The sequence below is a fragment of the Notolepis coatsorum genome (assembly GCF_963971535.1).
Source record: "Notolepis coatsorum genome assembly, chromosome: 8".
Lineage (NCBI taxonomy): Eukaryota > Metazoa > Chordata > Actinopteri > Aulopiformes > Paralepididae > Notolepis > Notolepis coatsorum.
The window spans coordinates 15,656,238-15,676,549 of NC_140172.1; the positions used below are offsets into that span (position 1 = coordinate 15,656,238).

General features: G+C 43.1%; 1 protein-coding gene across 2 annotated transcripts in view; it reads right to left on the reverse strand.

Annotated features, from left to right (window-relative positions):
- Positions 1-235: 235 nt before the first annotated feature.
- The window catches only part of atp2a3 (ATPase sarcoplasmic/endoplasmic reticulum Ca2+ transporting 3), a 195,214-nt gene continuing 175,137 nt past the window's right edge, over positions 236-20,312 (reverse strand). For both annotated transcript variants that reach the window (XM_084320256.1, XM_084320255.1), the window contains 2 exons: positions 14,383-14,500; positions 236-4,687 (listed from right to left, as the gene is read on the reverse strand). In XM_084320256.1, coding sequence (XP_084176382.1) covers positions 4,644-4,687; positions 14,383-14,500 — 162 coding nt within the window. In that variant the 3' untranslated portion in view covers positions 236-4,643. The remainder of the gene's footprint in view (positions 4,688-14,382; positions 14,501-20,312) is intronic.

A 20,312-nucleotide genomic window follows, 5' to 3' on the forward strand; every position in this document is an offset into this window, starting at 1 on the left:
AAGAGCTAGCTATGAAATGTATTAAATCCAATGTAGTACTGATAATAATAATAATTATTATTATTACAGATTGAATCCCTCTGTGTTCTTGCTGTAAAGAGAATTCCCCTTGCTAGGCCAATCTTTTGCGTTTCAATATCTTGACTTCGAAAAGTGGCTCAACCTATAAAATCAAAAAACCAACCCATATAGTCTTTTTTGAACGGTACACAAGAAAAGAAAAAGGAACACAACCTCTGAATAAATAACAAGATAAATAATCTTTATTTCCACATCTTTGTCATTTTTATAAAATTATGTGTCCACAATTAATATTAACAAGGCAATACAGAGAACCCTTTTTTATTTTCTCAGCGGTGAAGATCCAGACTCTGGCGACACTCGACGTACAAAGTATCAGAAACACCTGGACAACATCAAGCGTGTCGCCCCCATCTCGTACAATCCGTGTCTCACCCGAACCCTCCAGATGACGAACCACATGCGAAGTTCGTTTTGAAAAGGTTTTGGGACAACCCAATAGTACTCCACCTCTCTCGTCCTTCACTAATGAACGTACACAACCCCCTCAGTTGGAACATCTTTTAGATAATTAGGTTCAAAAACACCGTTCATCTGAAAACTCTACAATGGATTATTGAATTAGTGTTTTTCACGCAAAGGATTCTTATTAAAAGAAATCGCTCTTTAACACGCCTCCTCCCCTTCAATTGGATTTTATTAAAGTGAAACAAATAATGAATGAATAACCTTCAAGAGCAGGTGTGTCTGATAATCTGTACAGTCAAGTGTAATCAACACAAAGCAGGTGGAGTGGGCGGTCCAGCAGGATCAATACCATCCTGATCACCCCTTTATTGATCACAGGGTGGTTAGGGGAAACCTGGAGTACCATGCCCATATGGACCAACCCTCTCAACCATCCGGCCCCCCTGCACCACATGGGGGGGTCCCCATCCCAGTAGCCTGGAGCCTCACCAAGCCCTTCCATGTACACATAAAGACTTCATTACCCAGGATCCATCATTGCTTATATATCACTCAGTGTAAACCAGACACAGTTCATTTATAAACTCTTAAAACATTCTCAAAAACCAAGATTAATATCACTGAAATGATCGTTACTCTAAGGTGTAAAATCGCTGATTCTCGTCTATTTCTTTTAGTCATGACACATCTATATTCTTTCCCTACAGTAAAAGACAAAAAAAAACTAAAAACAAACAGCAAATAAAAAAAAACAATGAATAATAAACAATCGTTCTATTCTACAAAAGACAATTTGAGATCCTTAGATAACATGTGCTCAAAATAAAAAAATAAAAAAAACAAAAGTTCTCGCAGTTTCCGTTTGCCGTTGTTGGTTAAGTAGGTTTCCGTCGATGTAAGTTATCAAAAAATTAAATATCATATACTGTATAGGTTATTAATTACAGTAACAAGGTTCCATGCGATCCTCTTTCTCGTCTTTCTGTACAATAGTTCAAGAATTCAGTAGTAAAATAACGACAAGGCTGTACAGACCGAACGGTACATTATGGGGCCGTGGGGGTGGGGGGCTCTCTCAAAGTGGGATCAGTACTGATCTAGGGTCAGTCCCAAGTATGTTAGATTGAATGAGGTCTAAAGAGACATGTGGTCCTGGTCCAAGGGCGTAACTTCAGTGTGAGAAGTGGGGGGGGGGGGGGGGGGGGGCACAATTATTATGGGGAAGGGAAGTATGTGTTTTGTTTTGTGCATGTGAAGAACGCACGTGCATGAAGCTCAAATCTCACCCACAACGATTACCATTTAACCATACTTTTTTTTGTGTGTACAAAGTGAGAGTGACAAAAACAATATTTTGAAAAGTGAAGGGGACATGTCCCCCCTGTCCCTAGTGGAAGTTTCGCCCCTGTCCTGGTCACTGACCCAGGATCAGCGGTCAGATCATACTATGGGGCCCTGGTGGTCTGGGGATATTGGTGACAAATATAGCAAATGAATGAACATCGATTCCGTTTGTTAAAGAGTTCTTCAATAGCAAGCTATTGTTATAGTTTAGAGAGCAAGGTTCAGCTCATGATGTAACCTTATCCTCATCGTTTTGAGATATTGTTGGTATCCGATCCAGTGTGGTCGGAATCACACGCACACGCGTTGCGTTTATTTGATTTATTTGGCTGGCCGGTGTGCGTTCGTTAGTCAGCAGTGGGGAAAGACTATACAGACCCCACAAGAAGCTAACTGTTGATATGTTACTGTATCCGTTTTGAGGAACGATGGGTCTATCTGATGTTTGTTGACCCGCCACAAATAAATCTGTGAAACTTTGATATAATGTGCAGCTTCCTCCAACCCTAGACCAACCCAGCAGCTGAGGGCTAGGAGGGGGGGGGGGAGGAAAGCACCCCGGGCCCAGTCCACACAGAGCCCCTCAACCCAGCCGACGGAGCCCCTTAACCCCACAGCAAACCCATAATCAAGAGCCCAAAAAGAAAAGAAAAGACTATCCAAAACCCCCTGGGTTCATTCAGTCAAATACATTATTATTTAGTCATTTATAAAAACAATACCCAACTGAGCCTGCACGGCTGAAGCAACACAGGGGAGCGAAGAGGAGCCGAGGAAGCAGCGCACACAAGAGCCAGACTGGGGTCAAACCGTATTAAGTAAAGAATCCTCAGAATTTGTCGTTTTATCCTCCTAGGAGTACCAGGTGGGTGGAGTTCTGTTACTTACAGTACAATTCAGATAGCGTCATGTAAAGTTGTCAGTTACAGAAGAAGAAAAAAACCTACACTAAAAATTACTTTCTTAATTATTTAGAGTTTTATAGCAAACGCTGTACTGCCCACCCACCTGGCGCACCGAGCAGGCTAAAACGAACGCCCAGGCCTTATTCAGATGCCATTTGATCGAGGTCTACACACACAGAGCACAACGGATTCCTAGTACAACAGAATTATATTAAGACTACGGTGACATTCAATATTTAAGACCTTATAAGTGCTCGCAATAAGGATCACTATATAATGACAGTCAATATGGGTGAGTTGCAGTGAAAGGGGGATTTTTAAAGGCATCAAAAAAACAAAACATTCATTATTTAACCACATCCAATGTGGAAGTGCAGTGGGCTATAATATCAGGCACTGATGTCGTCGTTATTAATGTGCGGCGTGTTGTAACGATGAAAGACTGAGGCGAACCCAGTACAAAATGTACAACCAAGCGGCGGCGGTAACATGCCGTTCCTTCCCCCCCAAACCTCCCTCACAGATGGAGGAGACACGGGCCTCGCTCCCCGGAAGGGTCCCGCGACAATCTGCGCTCGCAGCCCTCCAGCCCAGGCCGACAAACGGGGGGGGGGGGGGGTCTAGTGAGGGTGCACGGTTAAGCATGAGAACCGACTAGGGGGTAAAGTGAACTGGCCACAACGACTAGTAGAACCGCACTGGCTTTTGGTGCGATAAAAAGAGACATTCACATTTTAAATTTGTATGATTGCCAAGTGGTGAGAGCTGACCCCAGCTCCTCCTTACAAGAGCTAAAGGAAGAGGCTAAGAAGCAGCAGCGTTAAAGCTATTCACACCTGCGGAAGAGGAGGAAGAACCAGCCTACACACACACCCCACTCAGTCAGAGAGCCAGGCCGCTCTTTAGCACTGTCCTGGCCTTAACGGTGGCCTCGTCAAAGAGAGAGAGGGGGAGAGAGAGAGCGAGAAGGAGGAAAGAGAGAGAGAGAGAGAAAAGGGAGGACGAAGTTATCGTTTTTTCGGCATTATGTACAGAGCGAACGGGAGCTTCGGGGGATTAATGGAATGAGAAGAGGAGGAGGAGGAGGAGGAGGAGGAACAGCGCTATGACAATGCTGTCCTAGAGGACAGCAGGAAGTGACGGCGAGCAGGAAGTGACGGCCAGGAGCGTGAGCAGTGGCAGAGGCCTCCAGGCGAGAGGGCGGGGTCCTCTGCTCACCGTGAATGTTTTGATGGACACACATGAAGGGGTCACTGCACTGGTCTAAGCACGACCCCCGAGTGCAGGGAGGGGTGTGTCGCTTGCCATCCAAGTTGCCCGCGCTGGTGGCGCCCCCATCTCTCCGTCTCATTTCAAAACACCCCGTCTGCCCCCACACACCCACTCAGTCTCACGTCCTATCCTCGTGTCCTAAATCTCCATCGGTCCCTCCCAAAAGTCCAGTTTCTACACCACTATATTTGCACCGTTTGTACTACGGTCAAAAACTACCGAGCAAACTAAAACTAATGTTATTTTGTAAAGCAGAGGCCTACGCTGTTTTGCTGTTGCAACTGTGTGAACATACAGTAGGCATGCATTCACCCACCAGCTCTCTCTCTCTCTCTCTCTCTCTCTCTCTCTTGCGCTCTCTCTCACACATCACTCACTTTCTCAGAGTACACACACACACTCGCACCATAGCAAGCTTTCCACACACGTAACACACAACTCTCTCTCTCTCTCTCTCTCACACACACATACACACACACACCATTTCTCTATCTCCCTGTCTCATGCAAGCCCCGCTACTGGTGGTTGTTTGGACATGCAGGAGTTGGGGGACTGAGGCCAGTGGAGAAGGAAGGTTTCTAGCTAAACTAAACAATGAAAAAGGGTAGGTGTGTGTACTGGTGGGGGGTGGTCTTATTTCTGACGCAGTCTCCTCCTGTATTTCTTCTCCTCGTCACCTAATTAAAAGGGGATAAAAAAAAAAACATGATCAGAATTGTGACAACATGTATACCGACGAGGTTTTCTTGCAAGTGGAAAGCAGAGATAAATAAAGAACACCTTTTCATAGAAGGTGTGACAAAGACAAAAGAGTTTAGGCTGCAATAGAAGTGCAATAGTGGAGGAAGAGAAAAAGAGAGCAAAAAGAGTCTCACGGTCAGTTGTTGGATACAATTTTAACTGAAATCACTAGAACAAGGGTCAGCAACCTTATGTTTAATTTATACTTGGATGAATTTTTTTTTGTGGTGGTTGGGGCAAGGCTGCCGGGGCTCCCAGAAGCCTACTGGCGATCATCTCTGGAGCTTGGTTGGAGCATTCCATTATCGATTGTGATTAACTACATTACAAACATGGACCAAATCGAAGACTGGCCGAAAAAGTCAAAAAATATAGCCATACGTACAACAGAACTCAGCACAGACACCTAGTGGTTCGGCAGTGTACTGCAACCCACTCGCTGAACTGACGGTGGAAGTATGTCGGTCTAGCTCCCAGTGACACACAAAATATCGGCGACGGCCGACGTTGAAGCATATTTCGGCCTTTTCTTTTTTAAAGGGGACATGTCTTGCTATTCCTTTCACTATTTGGGCAATGTTACACAATTCCTGTGAGTCTATGGAACACATCTGTAAGTTTCCCCCCCCCCCCCCCCCAAAATTCATTGTTTTGTATTTCTAATCAAGTACTCTAAAGCAGCATTTTCCACTTCAAGATTTCAAGCTGTTGGGGCGGCTAGGTGGTGCAGTGGGCAAGGCACTCACCTCCAATGCTGGAGACGCTGGGTTCGAACCCAGCGCTCCACATTGCTATCAGCTTGGCTGGTCGTCCGTACTAATACAATTGGCAGTATTAGGGGGTGGGAAGCTGATGGGTGGGGATCGGACGTTGTGGACAGCGACTCCTACAGGTCGGTTGGTGCGCCTGCGCAGTAGAATCAAGAAGCGACGGGAGCGGCGTCCCTCCAAAGCGCAGACCCCCGCCGCTGAAAGATCGCGCTGCGCAGGTGAAAAGATGCGACGGCTGCTACCTCGAGTACCGGAGGGGACTTGTGCTATGTATGACTTAGTCCACATTGCAGCCGGCTTGTGGGAGGCAAGAAACAACGTTCGAGACAGGGGAGGGTTGAATTGGACGATACGAAATTGGGATGGGAGAAAAAAATTGAAAATGGGAGAAAAAGTGAAAAAAATAAAAAATATTTCAAGCTGTTTTGGGCTGGGCTCTGCCCATACTCGCAAAGCGCTTTGAGTGACAGTCACCCACAGTCTGCACTGGCAGACAGAGAGAGACATAGAGAGATTGAGGGGGATACTAATTAATTTCGCCGCGGGGGGGGGGCATAATCCCACGGGACAATGCATTGGTAACTTGTTTCAAATGACAATATACTGTATACCCCTATGAATATTATTGCACGGATCGGAATACTCGTGGGAGTGTGCGCTATGATATTTTGCAACAGGTTGATGTGACGCGAGTGCCGACGGGGAGAGGGAGGAGAGCGAGCGGGCGGGAGTGGGTGTGTTTCCCCGCATGCGCGCGGTCGGGGAGTGTGTGTAAGATGCTCCGTGTCCCTCTCTCTCTCTCTCTCTCTCTCTCTCTCCCGCCCTCTCGCTCGCTCGCTCGTCATGGTCTGTGTCCCGACAGCATGTGTGTGTTTCCCTGCACGCGCGCGGTTGGGAGTGTGTGTAAGATGCTCTCTCCCTCTCTCTCGCTCGCTCGTTCTCTGCTCTCTCTGTCGGCAACCACGGCACGTCAACCCGTTTGAGGAAGTGTCAGTATTTCCACTCGCTCTGTTGTTGAGCGAATGGTTGAGTGTGGCTACAACCATAGAGGGGGCGTTAGTTATGCAGATCAGCTCCTTGCTACGTAGGATAGCGAGTCAAATCAGAATGGCTTACTTCACTGGGGGAGGATCTTGTCTCAACTGAATTGGAGCAATCCGCCAAAATGAGAATTAGAGACACAGACCCCATTGATACAAACCCCCATTGCTAGAAAACAATGCTAAACACTGGAAAAGGCAATTTATAAGACAGGGGACCTTTAAGATATCTTTTTTGTAGGGAATTTTTTTTAAAGTGCATTTTATTGACAAGACAGTTTTGGAAATTGGGAGAGAGATGGAGAGGACCTGCAACACATGTCCTGGGCCGGATTCGAACCAAGGACGTTGCAATTATGCTACAAGCATATACGTGGTGCGCCACCGGGGCGCCCCTGCATATTTCGGCCTTTAACCCTTAGGAGTCTAACCTCAAGAGCTCCTCCTCCTCAGAAATGTCCCCCTTTTTTTGTTACATAATATAAAATTACAGATTCATACCTTCAAACATTGTAAAATTTTAGCTGATAGTTTTCAATCAATGTCCTATCAAACATTCTGGTAAAATCCTAACTACATTCCAGCACACGAGTTTGAAAGGATTCAAGTGAATTCAGCTATCTGATGAAAAAACTACACTCCCAGAATTCAATGTGATCAATGTCACTAGACCAATTCACACCTGGAACAAAGGCCCAGTTTCTAGTCTGTCGTTCCTTTGTTATTCCAATGAATGGACCCAGCAGGAGGCCTAGCCCTAGAGTGACACACAAGCTAGATAGCATATTATACCAACACAATGCCAACATTTTGACTTTGATACAGATAGGAAAGGTAATGGAATATATTATTAGATGACAGAACATGGAAAAATCTTTATACAATTATTTAATTCATTATAATTTAAACGCTATTGAATAATAGTTAATTAATACAATTATTCTGTTACAGCTACTGAGCTGTACAGAATAAATGTACACAGTAAATATTGCAAATGTGTGTGTGTGTGTGTGTGTGTCTTGCTCTCTCTCCCCCTCTCCCTACATCTCTCCTGAACCTATTTCATTCAAAAGGAAGATATTGATGGACAATAGCTATAGTATTTACAATATTTTATTTTTTTAGGTCAACATTCTCATTCTCATTATTGTTAAAATGCTCATATCCATCACTACACTGTGAGAAAGAAAGCATCAATTGCTTTGGTGCATTTCTCTGATCAGAATTAAAGTTCTCATAACTGTTAGTTCAACCTCCACAACATTTTGTAATTTGTACCATAGTCCCCTCCAAACTCATAGCCAAGCTCAGGGACCTGGGCTTGAACTATGACCTCTGCCAGTGGGTCTTAGACTTCCTGACGGGCAGACCCCAGGTGGTGAGAGGAGGCAACTCCACCTCCTCATCCATCACCCTCAACATAGGGGCCCCCCAGGGCTGTGTTCTGAGTCCCCTCCTCTACTCCCTGTACACACATGACTGTGTGGCTCAGCGGAACAACAACACAATCATCAAATTTGCTGACGACACAGTAGTGGTGGGCCTGATCTCTGCAAACGATGAGAGGGCCTACCTGGAAGAGGTCAAGGTCCTGGCGGGATGGTGCCAGGAGAACAGCCTCTCACTGAACGTCAGCAAAACAAAGGAGATGATTGTGGACTTTAGGAGGTCAGGGGTCAGGGACTACAGCCCCCTCAGCATCGACGGGGCACCGGTTGAGAGAGTGAACAGTTTTAAGTACCTCTGAGCCCACATATCCGAGGACTTGACATGGACCACACACATTGACAGTGTTGTGAAGAAGGCACAACAACGCCTCTACTTCCTCAGGCGCCTAAGGAAGTTCCAAGTCAGTCAGAAGATCCTTAAGAACTTCTACTCATGTACAATAGAGAGCATCCTGACTAGCAATATCACCTCCTGGTTTGGGAATAGCACCGCACAAGACCGAAGCAGACTACAGAGAGTGGCACGTTCAGCCGAACGCACAATTGGAGGGGGGCTTCCCACTCTCCAGAACATTTACAACAAGCGGTGCAGGGGTAAAGCTAAGAGAATTATTAAGGACTCCAGCCACCCAAACAACTGCCTCTTTGAACTGCTGCGGTCAGGCAAGCGATACGGGAGTCTCAAGCACAGAAAGACTCAGAAGAAGCTTCTATCCCCAGGCCATCAGGTTGCTCAATGAACAATAACACTATGCAACAACCATCAAATGCACTCACAACACACACATCCACATGCACACACTCACTTTAAACAAACAACACACTGCAGCACCCACTCTGCACACTTTAGAACACCTAAACACACTTTATATTTATTGGTAAAGGACTTGCACTACAACCCATACCTCAGTACACCTTACTGTAAATTGTACCTAAATTGTACCTCATCCCATTTCTGCTTTGCACTATATAGTATTGTATATTAGTATATTGCATAGTATATTGTATATTGTATGGTAACTCAGTTACTTCTATTCTGCATCAAACATTGTACATATGTATATACTGAACACTGTATCTACGTACGTGATTTCTATTTTTACTTCGCGTAACAGAAAGAAGCATTTTGTATAAAAGTATTCTGTACTTCTGTATGACAACTATTAAAGAAACTTGAAACTATTCTTTTTGCAGTACATCATAGACGAGGTAAGGACTATACTGTATGTTATCAATCTTATGTTGATCCGCGATCGCAGCGTGTCTGTAATGTACTGTGTAATGTATGCCGTTGGTGGCGCTCGAAGCATAGAACCCCCCCCCCCCTTTCGTGCATGCATGATGAAACATAATACCAATAATCTAGGGTTGATTTCAGAATGATTCTTGATCCAGGCGATTTATAAGGAAATGCAGTAAAGCGCCGTTTACCGGAGTTTCCTGGGATTACACAGGACCACTCTAAAACTATACTCATATTCACCACGGTATAAAACGGAAATGTATGGATGAAAAATGTTTGCATGTTGACCGGAAGAAACTCACTGACAATCAACGTTGTTATTAGATCCATAGCTATAATATTTAATATAGGTTTAGCACTGCAAACACCGGAACTTATCCCCATTGAACAGCGAGCTGGCACACAACGGCCCAACGCCCATAGCAACCTCTGGCGCTGAACCTGTTAATGTTGATATGGCACACTGATTAATAAGACATTTTAAAAATGGCACTTCATATCAAAAAGGTTGCCGACCCCTGACCCCAGAACATTCATTGACTTCAATCAAATGGAACGCTTCAACCCTTTCAGGTGTACATTGTAGGGCTGAGCCCAAACGTTCGGACCTTCGTTCGTTACGTTGGCATTCAAATTCTAAATCAACATTCGAATGTTTTATTTAAATTATTATTATAATTTTTTTTAAATATATATTTTATACATTGTGACATCCTCATTGTCAATTCTTCTAACTCACTCGTGAGATCGTATAAATCATTAAAAAAAAAGAGCTAAACATATCGTTAGCCTCATACGATAATTGCCTAAGTAATTTTTTGACCAAATTGAGATTTCTGCCTAACTGTACTCTCCTCACACTGCTGCATCACCCTGGCTTAGTGCCTAATGTCCTCAGCCAATCAGAACGCTTGTTATGTTCAAAAATCCCCATCTGCCTATCTCACTCGTGTGACTTGTGCATTTTAACGTTACGTACACAGATGGCGATCGCATGACTTAGGCAAGTATAACAACTGCCTTAAGGCCTCTACATGCTACAGCAACTGCAACGCAACATGTTGCAGAGGGTGTTGTAGAGTGTGTTTGCGAGGATGTTGCGTACCTCTCGACCAAAATCTAATCTGAACAACCGTTGTGTTAATGTTGCGTAGCAGTGATTGGTTGGTTAGCGAATGGGGGCGGGGCTGTCATAGAATAATATTGGTCCCGCAGGCAGGAATACTATCCTCGAGTTAATGTAATTTATACAAATGGAAGTATTGATTTCGCCGTAACGAATCATTAAAAATATATACCGTTAACTGGAATATGTTAGTTTCTTACACATATGTTGGATTATGTAATTGGTTTGTCATGACAAACCAATAAAAGATTGCGAATTAACCGGTGGTATCCAGTATAGCCCATATTATGTACATTTCAACAAAGTGGAGCCGCAGGGGACTTCCATAGCATACGCTTTCAAATCATCTTACCTTGATGATTAAAAGCCTCCACAATTTAGTAAACAGTGTTCCCATGGCTGGTGTTGATATTTTACGATGCCAGCTTGTGATAATTTGTTGTAGCCAGCCAGCTAGCGTTGATGCTATTCAATGCTATCATACCCAACTAATGTTAATGCCATTCAGAATTTATTAACACTTTGAGTGCCGGGACACGTCTTTTCACGTCTTTGCTGGCCATGCTAAAGTTGCCGGGGGACGCTGTACAGCGTCCTTATATCAATATTTCAAAAATCTGCGATCGGATTCATAATGTCCCTCCGCTGGCCTGAGATCCACCAGCAGGACCCACTGAGCTCTCTGGCGGTTCAGGAGCGCCATCTGGTGGCCGATCGGCGCAATCGCCAAACAGGATGTTGAATAGAGGTTGTCCTAGACGACCGTAGTACTTCCGGCGCTCGCTATAGGTCCCGCGACTCTGGCTCGTCACACTACACAGTGATCGATTGCCAATAACTCGATAAACAACATGATTTGGACGTATATACCATTATACAAGCTGGAGATGGACCGGGTAAATTTACATCCCATAATGATAAGATTTCAACTCGACGATGATCGCCCAACGGCACGCGGAGACTGGGGTGAGTTTCAGCGTGTAACGTTACCCTCTTCGATACTAACTGCTATTATCAACATTTGACCCACATTAGATGATTGGTATAACACTGCCCACGGAATTATAAACGCCCCCTAGCCCATCCGGTCAACATCAGATGACGTGTAGTAACTTCTAGAAGTACGTCTAGTTGGAATTTTTTATATCGCGCTGATTGCCATAAAACTGTATTGCATCATCAATATAATGCATTTGGGGCTATAGATCACGTTCTGGAGAAAGCTGCAGAAAGAGATGAAAACATACTTATACATTAGACCATACTTTACTATGAATATGTGAATGAAAAAGTTTAACGTTGCTACACAATGAACAATACATATAGGACTTTGAATGGGCCCTAATAATGGCAATGTAGCAATAGAATTTAAAAAGTTATAGCCATGCAAAGAAGGGGTACTTCTCCATAGACAAATAGAGCCGGCAACCTATGGTATATCATTAATTTAACCCAAGGCAACCAAAGTGTTAACATAGCTACAACAACACACAGTAACGTTAACACTTTGGTTGCCTTGGATTAAATTAATGATATACCATAGATTGCCAGCGCTATTTGTCTATGGAGAAAGTCCCCTTCTTTGCAGGGCTATAACTTTTTAAATTCTATTGCTACATTGCCATTATTAGGGCCCATTCAAAGTCCTATATGTATTGTTCATTGTGTAGCAACGTTAAACTTTTTCATTCACATATTCATAGTAAAGTATGGTCTAATGTATAAGTATGTTTTCATCTCTTTCTGCAACTTTCTCCAGAACGTGATATATAGCCCCAAATGCATTATATTGATGATGAAATACAGTTTGATGGCAATCAGCGCGTTATAAAAAATTCCAACTAGACGTACTTCTAGAAGTTACTACACGTCATCTGATGTTGACCGGATGGGCGAGGGGGCGTTTATAATTCCGTGGGCAGCGTTATACCAATCATCTAATGTGGGTCAAATGTTGATAAAAGCAGTTAGTATCGAAGATGGTAACGTTACACGCTGAAACTCACCCCAGTCTCCGCGCGCCGTTGGGCGATCATCGTCGAGTAGACATTTTATCATTATGGGATATATTATTACCCGGTCCATCTCCAGCTTGTATAATGGTATATACGTCCAAATCATGTTGTTTATCGAGTTATTGGCAATCGATCGCTATGTAGTGTGACGAGCTAGAGTGCCGGAACCTATACGAGTGCCCGGAAGTAATAGGGCCGACCAGCAAAACCTCTACTGCGCTTCCTGTTAAGCGGTTGCGCCGATCGGCCACCAGATGGCGCTCCTGAACCGCCAGAGAGCTCAGTGGGTCCTGCTGGTGAATCTCAGGCCAGCGGAGGGGGAATATGAATCAGATTCCAGATTTTTGAAATATTGATATAAGGACGCTGTACAGCGTCCCCCGGCAACTTTAGCATGGCCAGCAATGACGCTGTAAAGCGTTTTTAGGCAGTCAAAGTGTTAATATAATTACATGCATCATTGTTTACAATGAACGGTGGGGCTAATCGAAAGGACTGGACACGGACAAGTTAAACAGCAATAACAGGTAGTTCGAGCTGCACTTTCGTGCCTACAACCATAGATATATATAGAACACTAGATAGCTTAAGGCGGAGTCACCAGCGTCACTGAACCGCCGCCATCTTGCCGAGGTCAGCCTTGAGTGAGAGTGAGTGAGCTGCACAGACAAAAATACTCATAACTCGCTGAAATATTGACGGATTTACAAACGGTTTGGTTTATTACAAGCATTATTAACGTGGCTATGATTCAAGCGTTTAAAAAAAAAATCTTTAAAAAAAACATTTTTATAAGTATGCAGTATCATAACTACATCTTTGATGTTTATAGCAAACCAACCCGTTTGTAAATCCGTCAATATTTCAGCGAGTTATGAGTATTTTTGTCTGTGGAGCTCACTCACTCTCACTCAAGGCTGACCTCGGCAAGATGGCGGCGGTTCAGTGACGTCGCTCTCCATTGGCCAGCAGCGCGGGTAAGCTATCTAGTGTTCTATATATATCTATGCCTACAACCACAGCCACAGGGATATATCCGGCTTTGACGAGCTCTCTCTCCTGTCGATTAAATTCAGCAGCTCTTCCTCGACCTCGAGTGCCTGTAGCTGCCTGCATTTGCACAAAGGCGTCCATCCCTGCTGCTAGCTAACGTTAAAACTAACCTAAAGTTAGTTGTTCACCAACGATCTACAGACAACAACAAACACAGAAGTTACACAAGCAGAATACATCACAAATACTTCCGGTCGGGGGATTTCAAAATAAAAGAGCGACGTCTAAAAGCACCGTAAATAAGTTTATTTTGTACATTATCTAACGTTAACACGAACCTAAACTAGTTAGATAACGTATCTAAAATAACGTTAGATAATGTACAAAATAAACGTATTTACGGTGCTTTTAGACGTCGCTCTTTTATTTTGAAACCCCCCGCCCGGAAGTAAAAATGGTGCTTCTTTTTCTGCTTGTTATCAATGGGTTGGTTGAGAAGGGAAGTTTCATCTATCTAGGGAACCTAGCTACATCCGGGGTACAATGTTGCATAGGCTGTGCGTCGATGTTGCAGAAGCATAAAGGCAGAGTGTCTGCAACACTGTTGCGTTGTCGATGTTGTGTTGCAGTTGCTTTGCAGTTTCTGTAGCATGCAGAGGCCTTTAGTGTGTGACATGTATGTATGTACGAGGAAAAAATGCCTAAGTCACGACATATTTTGTTTAAAAGTCACCTTATTTTGTTATGCAATGGTTGTTGTGTTTTTGTATTTTTGCAAACTTGTTGATACACCTTGTGGAACTTATTTTCAAAATATAAATGAAAAACTCATACACATTTGCTGGAAAATGTGTTTTTTCTTCTTTTCCAAAAATCGTGAAAAATTACTTGGGTAATTATCGTATGAGGCTAACGATATGAAACTTGCATACGAGATTCAAAGTGAAACCGTTGCTTGTCCAAAAAGAAATGTTTAGGCTCTCACACACACCGTACCTTCTAGATGGTTCCTGGAGATGTACTTCAGGGCCTCGTCCAAGAGGATGACTGGGATGGAGATCTTCAGGACCACCATCCACTGGGACCAATGCAGAGGAGTCACCTGGAAGATCAGCTAGAGGGAGGTGTAGTGGTTACGTTATTGCTGTTATGCTACATTGGGGCTGGGTGATAAAACGATAACGATAACTATCGCGTTAAATTATTTCCTCGAAATAAACATGAAACGTGGTCGCAACGTTTCGATATATCGATTTTCCAAGCTTGGATATGAGCACACGCACTAACAACCAATCAGTGAAGGAGATGGCCGACAGCAAAGGAGACCCGCGGTGCACCTCTGGGTAGAGAGGTAGGACTCTAGTAGTAAACAAGGCTGGCTAGGATAATTAGCTTGCACGCCGCTATTTTATAGTTTACGTGCGGAGTGGGTGTGTGGCGTGAATTCTGAGGCCACGGTTAGAGTAGTGTGGGGTATGCGGTGGACGTCGTTGCAATGTATTGGGGCAGAACGGAGTATTTTAGGGTGATAGTTAGTACATTGGAAACAAGGCTGGCTAGGATAATTAGCTTGTACGCCGCTATTTTATAGTTTACGTGCCGAGTGGGTGTGTGGCGTGAATTCTGAGGCCACGGTTAGAGTAGTGTGGGGTATGCGGTGGACGTCGTTGCAATGTATTGGGGCGGAACGGAGTATTTTAGGGTGATAGTTAGTACATTGTCATGGGATACACCGCTTGCTCTGGCTAACTGTTAGTTCCATTCTTATAAGTGGCGGTAGGTTGCCCCCTGGTGGAATATAATAATCTATGCACTGGTGCGTAGAAGAACGTGCGCGGACTGATGACGACATCAACTCGAGACATTCGCAGCAGCAAAACAAGTCTATTAATAGCCCGTCCATCGGTGCCGGGCATAAGAAGTTAATTAAACTTGACAGAAATTATATCAACGATAATTATCGATATAGAGTTATATGAAAATAATTTTATAATTTTATCGCAATAACGTTTTTGGCCATATCGCCCAGCCCTATGCTACATCCTGTAGAGCAGTGGTCACCAACCCGTCGATCTTGATCGACTGGTCAATCTTTGAGACTGTCCCTGTAGATCTTTCCATGAAAATTAAAAATTAAAAAAAAAATTAAATATATATATTTTTTTTAGATCTTACCCTGAGAGTCCACATTACAGTTCTACCTTTGTTTTGATGTGAAAAGTGATGCTGCACTTAGCACTGACTGAGAAAGTACACATACAGTTCTACTTTTGTTTTGATGTGAAAATGATGCTGCACTTAGCACTGACTGCACTTAGCACTGACTGAGAAAGTACACATTACAGTTCTACTTTTGTTTTGATGTGAAAAGTAATGCTGCACTTAGCACTGACTGAGAAAGTACACATACAGTTCTACTTTTGTTTTGATGTGAAAATGATGCTGCACTTAGCACTGACTGCACTTAGCACTGACTGAGAAAGTACACATTACAGTTCTACTTTTGTTTTGATGTGAAAAGTAATGCTGCACTTAGCACTGACTGAGAAAGTACACATACAGTTCTACTTTTGTTTTGATGTGAAAAGTAATGCTGCACTTAGCACTGACTGAGAAAGTACACATACAGTTCTACTTTTGTTTTGATGTGAAAATGATGCTGCACTTAGCACTGACTGCACTTAGCACTGACTGAGAAAGTACATATTACAGTTCTACTTTTGTTTTGATGTGAAAAGTAATGCTGCACTTAGCACTGACTGAGAAAGTACACATTATAGTTCTACTTTATAAAATGCTAATTGTAAATATGTTAATGTTAATAATATGAGAGTCCACATTACAGTTCTACTTTTGTTTTGATGTGAAAAGTGATGCTGCATAAGATGACTGCACTTAGCACTGACTGAGAAAGTACATAATAGTTCTACTTTGACGTTTTAATGTTGGACCAAAGCATTGCATGTAATTAGAATACAGGCAAATAAGTCATTTAGTTTAAAGTACAATCTTGGCTGTCTTTTTCTCTCAACGCTTCAATAGGTAGATCTTGCCTTCACCAAAAAAAAAAAAAAAGTGATCTTGGGCTTAAAAAGGTTGGTGACCACTGCTATAGAGCGTCTCGCTCTAACCTTTATGAGATATACATAGGGCTGGGCGATATGGAAAAAATTACGATAACGATATGATAATGTTATCATATTTCTCGATATCGATAATTATCGAATTGTTATAAGTATTAAAAAATATATATATACATGTTTTTTTTTTTTTTTTAACAACAGATGTATGTTTATTTTGCAGCAATTCTTTGTCATTGCCGCCATCTTTAGTGTTACATCCCCTCACACTCCAGTTCTCAGGCTGCAGCTGGTTTAAAAGCGAAAGTAAACCGGCTTCTCTGCTGGCTGTGGCTCCAGGGGAGTTGAACAGTTCTGGCTCTGCTCGTTTATTTTCGATCTTTTGGCGCTTTTTTGGTGGACAAACCACCGCACATGTGCACAGTGACTCGTGACTGGAGTCTAGTTCTGCTAGCACACATAGCCTACTGTGTACAGACAGTTTCAAACTGTATTTTAAATTAGAAAGCAAACAAAATAAATGGACAAGAGAACAATAAATCTCAATTTGGTCAGTATTGTCATTTGGACAAGCAAAGCCATTACTTTAAGTTGCAGGCAAGAAAGACAAGTCTGTCCACCACCTCTTTTTTAAAACTGCCCTGTTGCAGGTCACAAAAAAAAAAAAAAAAAAAAACATTCGATTATTAAAATATATCGCGATATTTATCGTTATCGTTATATCGCCCAGCCCTAGATATACATCTTCCGTGCACATATTGTGCGCGCGTTGAAAACTTTCACATGCATCCGCATTTGCCTGTGGCCACGCCTGCTCCCGTGTTTCCTTAAAACACAGGGTGTGGCCACTCTCATACCCTTCTCATCTTTTTTCACGCGTGACTTTTGCTCATAGGCACCTGTCAGCCAGGGGAAACGTTTGTTGTTTAGTTTAGTTGTTATGAAGAGAGAGAGAGAAATTAAAGCACGTCGGAATTACCGCCGGAATTTTCCCAGCCCCCGGGTTTTCCTCAGCGCGTCCAGACGGGATATCGGCTCGACGCGGGGCTCCGTGTGACATGTCTGTGCCATGCTGCGTTATGCACAAATTACTGTTGCATAATGTAGGCTATGCATATATAATTTATATAGGCTATACCTAATACCGACATCAAAATAGATTGTATGCCTCTACAAATCATATTAAACCATGCAGGTAGAACATTTACGGAGAACTTTAATCCCTGGGTAATCGAACTTTAAAAGAACGAAGTGAAAAAGGGCATTCATATTCCAGCACGGTTATTATTAATGACACCAACGGCAAACAGTGGTTAACGGTCTTCATTAGTGTTTGCGCTGCCCAGGCAGCAATGGTCTTTAGGAAGTTAATAGATATCATATCCGACTGTTTCCGACATCACCGTGTACATGTCTGTCAGCCTGTCGCGTATTTCTCCCAGGCGTTCGCTCGGTTTAGTCCACTTTTCCACATTTCATGGGGGTGTTTCATTACCATATATGGTTAATTACGGGCGGTTCTATATGCAAATACGTAAAACCGCGCACGAGCGTGGAGCGTAGATCAAGTGATATTTATCAACACAGAGTACTTGCAGGTGTGCGTGGGACACGTCTACGCACGTGTGATAAAGCGACGGGCAAATTAGACACATAATTTAAAACATAGATTATGCTATCATTGAAGTGGGTGGTGGCATTCAACGGGGTAAATAGGAAACGAAGGCCGGCACTGAAAGTGTTAAGAACGAAAATAGAACACTTTCTAAGAATTGTTGATAAATGAGGGCCCTGGAACCTACTTCAGGCCATACTTGGACCGCCTGGGCCGGTCCTTTATACCGACTTATATCAGGCTCCACAACCAAGGGCTCGGACGGCCGGCTCTACAGTCAGCAGAACTATCATTGTCAGAACTTGGGACGTGAGAACTCGAGACTCATATCCACGTGCACTCACTGGACTATCTTGCTTTTTGTACTTTATATTGTATTTATATTTTGTTGTATTGTATGTATTTGTATTTATATTTTATATTGTAATCTCAGAAGTTCTCTTTGACCTCCTATATTTATTTCACTCACATACATTTTTTTAGCTACCGTTTATATTGTATATAGTCCTGTATATTGTAATGTGTGTACATCGTGTCCCATATGTTAATTTATGTTTTTAGTGTCCTATATGTTTATATTAGATCTTTTTTATATACACCGTGGGGAAGGGGAAAACTTCTCTGTATGTCTTGCACATTACGAGAAATGACAATAAAGCTGACTTTGACTCTGATCTATAGTGTATATATTAGGGGTGCTAAAGGTATGCGTATCCGTACCGAACCGTTTCAGTGTGTACCGTACCGTACGGCTGTGTACCGAACGAATACAACGGTATGCAGTGTTGGGAAAGTTCACTTTCTACATGAACTAGTTCAGTTCACAGTTCACAAATGTTTTAATGAACTAATTCAGTTCATAGTTCATAATAAAAAAAATTTAACTAAAGTTCATGGTTTCAAAAATGAACACATTTATAGTTTATAATTCTTTTTTCAATATGTTGCTGCAAGCTATTGTCAAATGTATTGCCACAACCCAGAATACTGGCATTTCCATAACGCTTTGCTGCCGTCCATTCACTAGTAGCAGCTGCAGCTTTCATCTCTACAGTATATTTTCAAAAACATGAGGAAAAACGTAATCTAAATATACTTAAAGTACCAAAAGTGAAAGTGGTCATTGTGCAAACAATAAACATATAAACATGTGCCGACATAACTCTGTACTAACAGAACACGAGATAGGAACCAGGCTGAGGTATGAAACTAAGGTTATACCTCAAAGTTTTTATTTTTTTTATTATCTTTTTCCCCCTCCTTTCTCAGATTTTTCTCCCATCCCACTGTTAGTCGTTATGCCAATTCCCAACCCCCTTCCTGGTTGTTGCGTACCCCCCCCCCTACTGTTGGTCCGAGAGGCCGGAGACTGTCATATGCTTTCCTCCGACGCATGTGCAGCCTGCCGGCAGCCAGCCTGGCAGCGCAGATTCTCACTGGGAGAGTGTAACGTGTGGAAGGTCGCACTACCTCTCTCCAGATCCTACCCTCGCTGTGCAGGCGCCCCGACCAAACTGTAGGGGTCGCTGTCCACAACGCCCAGGACCCACCCACGGCTTCCCTCCCCTAACTCAGCCAAACGAGTTAGTATAGCGATCAGCCCAACCAAGGAAATGCTGACTCTCCGGGAATCGAGACCGCAGCCTCTTGCATTGGTGACGAGCACAATCTCCGCTACGCCACCTGACCGCCCCATACCTCAAAGTTCAATATTCAAAGTGCAAAACATTTACTGACTTTAACTAAAACTCTTTAAAATGCTCATACTGTACGCCGACGCCGCATAGAGTCTGACTTGAGCGAGTGCAGAGCCTTCTAAAAGTGTGAGTGCTGCTGCTATAATACCCGACTCCCCGAAACCCCGCCCAGAGCGGTTGCCAGATTGGGTGGTTTTCCGAATGATTTTGAAGCCTGTTTACGGTGTGTTTTAACTGGGTTTTCGGCTGAAAGGCATATGAAATCTGGCACACTTTTGAACGGCATTATAATATAGTGCTGAGAATTAACGCATTCTCAATTACGTTCATTTAGCGGAAATACAGTACGTTCAGTTCACCTTCGCCCAAAATACGAATGCGTTCAAACGCGTTCAGGTACATCACTGACGGTATGTTAACCACTAACGACCGCCCACCGGGGGCTGTTTTTTTCACAATCTAATATAATTTTTTACATTTATTTTACAAGTCGATTATTAATTTCAATATAGAATATTCGTTGACAGCCCTACA